General features: G+C 48.5%; 1 protein-coding gene across 1 annotated transcript; it reads left to right on the plus strand.

Annotated features, from left to right (window-relative positions):
* The first annotated feature begins 1,477 nt into the window (after positions 1-1,477).
* GREM2 (gremlin 2, DAN family BMP antagonist) lies at positions 1,478-1,984 on the plus strand. Its single transcript, XM_006924126.1, has one exon. The coding sequence runs from the start codon at positions 1,478-1,480 to the stop codon at positions 1,982-1,984; it is 507 nt and encodes a 168-aa protein (XP_006924188.1).
* The last annotated feature ends 446 nt before the right edge of the window (positions 1,985-2,430 follow it).

The following is a 2,430-nucleotide window of genomic DNA, read 5'->3' on the forward strand; positions in this document are numbered from 1 at the left end:
ACACTGATAATTGTTTATACATGAAAGTAAGAGTGTCTGATGTTTCAAGCACCAATAAATATTAACTATTATCATTAGCATGAATATGTTTAAATCTGTAATAATTTAAGAAGTTTAATATATTTAATATTAAAATTTAGTCATTATATATGCTTATGCAAGCTATATATTATAATTAATATACATCTTATAACTATATAATGTTTTATATATATCTAATTTTTGCCTGCCATTTTGGGTTGCACATGCTAAAGGAATGAGCGTCTCATGTACTTCCACAGAGACGGGGTGTGTAAATGTGAGTATGATGGTGATGGCAATGGTGACAAGAGTGGAAATGAGAGTTCCACTTGTAAAAGGAAGTAACACCTGTCTCATAGAACACAACAGCGAACATCCAGCACCTATTGAGGAGTACTGCTGTTCCTCAATGCTATTAATGAAAGTACAACAATGAAAACTATGACTTAAACTCGAAAGAAGTCCGTCAGTCAGACTTTGGTTTGCTTTCTATAAGACGTGGTTTAGAGTAAGAATAGTTTCTCTCTAGTCCAACCATCAAGTATTTGCTGGACCGAGTCATGGACCAAGTCATTCATCCATGTGGGTCACCATCACGTCGGCCTAAGGCAGTTTTCATACAGCCATGGACACATCTTAATTCATACCTGGGTAGTGGTTTCCCATGCAAGAATCTAGTTCATGACTCATTTGAGTTATTTGAATATCTTTGTGCAGATGTTAAATGTTATTTATTATTTGTTAACAATTAACAGAGGCACAAAGTGCAAATATTAATTTTCCTAATCTATGTCCATTTCTAACTTCTACACTCATTTTTAAGAGACTTGTGAACCATGTTCACCTTTCCTTTGCTTTTTATTAATTTTCCTGATCATATCCACATTTAATGCTTAATTTTGATGGCTCTGGAGGCAGATGCCTGACTCTAAATCCTGGGCCTTTACTTAGTAACTGTGCAGCCTCAGGCAAATTCCTCAACGTCTGTGGGTCTCAGTTTCCTTCACCATAAAGTGGGGATAATAAATAATGTCATCTGAAAGCTGCTTTGAGGATCAAATGAGCTATACATGTAAAGCACTTAGGACAGCAATTGGCATGCACCGAAACACAGGAAATGTTGGATGTTAACTATCCCTGATATTCGGGCAAACTGGCCTGAGCCAATTTTGACAGCCTTTGCTTTGCGATTCTATTCTAGTTATTCAACGTATGGATGTTTTCTGTTCTGTCCACCTCCTTGCCTTTGGGCAGTATTCAAGACAGCGTCATTGCTGTCTGTAAGTTTGCTGTTTAACCATTTCTAATCTCCAGCTGCCCCTGGGCATCCAGCATCCAGCCTCGCCCCACCTGACCGCAGCTCCTCCTAAGAAAACTATAAAACATTAAAAGGGAAACGATGTCACACGCGATCACCCGTCCCAACCAACCCCTCTAATTCTTTTCTCATTGCAGGATGTTCTGGAAGCTTTCCCTGTCCTTGCTGCTGGTGGCGGTGCTGCTGAAGGTGGGGGATGCGCGGAAGAACCGGCCCGCGGGCGCCATCCCGTCGCCTTACAAGGACGGCAGCAGTAACACCTCGGAGAGATGGCAGCACCAAATCAAAGAGGTGCTGGCCTCCAGCCAGGAGGCCCTAGTGGTCACCGAGCGCAAGTACCTCAAGAGTGACTGGTGCAAGACGCAGCCGCTGCGGCAGACGGTGGGCGAGGAGGGCTGCCGCAGCCGCACGGTGCTCAACCGCTTCTGCTACGGCCAGTGCAACTCCTTCTACATCCCGCGGCACGTGAAGAAGGAGGAGGAGTCCTTCCAGTCCTGCGCCTTCTGCAAGCCCCAGCGCGTCACCTCGGTCCTTGTGGAGCTCGAATGCCCCGGGCTGGACCCTCCCTTCCGACTCAAAAAAATCCAGAAGGTGAAGCAGTGCCGGTGCATGTCCGTGAACCTGAGCGACTCAGACAAGCAGTGAGCGCCCCGGGCAGGACGCGACCCCGCTCCGCGCGCGCTGCCCCTGTCCCTGGCCTCCGGTCACCCGCACGCTGCCTGCTGCGCCCCCTCAGCCCCCGGCAGCGAGCACGTTTCTTGGAGCTGATGGTGTCCCCGTCACACGCGCGGACCGCAAGTGGAACTTTGCTGATGTGTTCTTGACGGACCCCGGGCTTCACCTGTGCCTCCCAAACCAGGCTGTTTCAGGCCCGAAGGAAGATGCTGGAAAAGCACCACACACCACCCAGCCGTCGGAGAGGAATCTCAGGTGACGCACTGTGGAGCCCGCACTGATGTTTCCACCATGTGGAAAGGCATCTCCTGGCCTCGTCCCGCACTCCAGCTAGCCCCCCGCCTCCCCGAAGTGAAGGACGCGTCAGTCTTCCGAGCACCCCGCACCCCTCTGCTGCTGGGCGTGTACCTCTGGCG

The sequence above is a fragment of the Pteropus alecto genome, unplaced genomic scaffold (assembly GCF_000325575.1).
Source record: "Pteropus alecto unplaced genomic scaffold, ASM32557v1 scaffold279, whole genome shotgun sequence".
Lineage (NCBI taxonomy): Eukaryota > Metazoa > Chordata > Mammalia > Chiroptera > Pteropodidae > Pteropus > Pteropus alecto.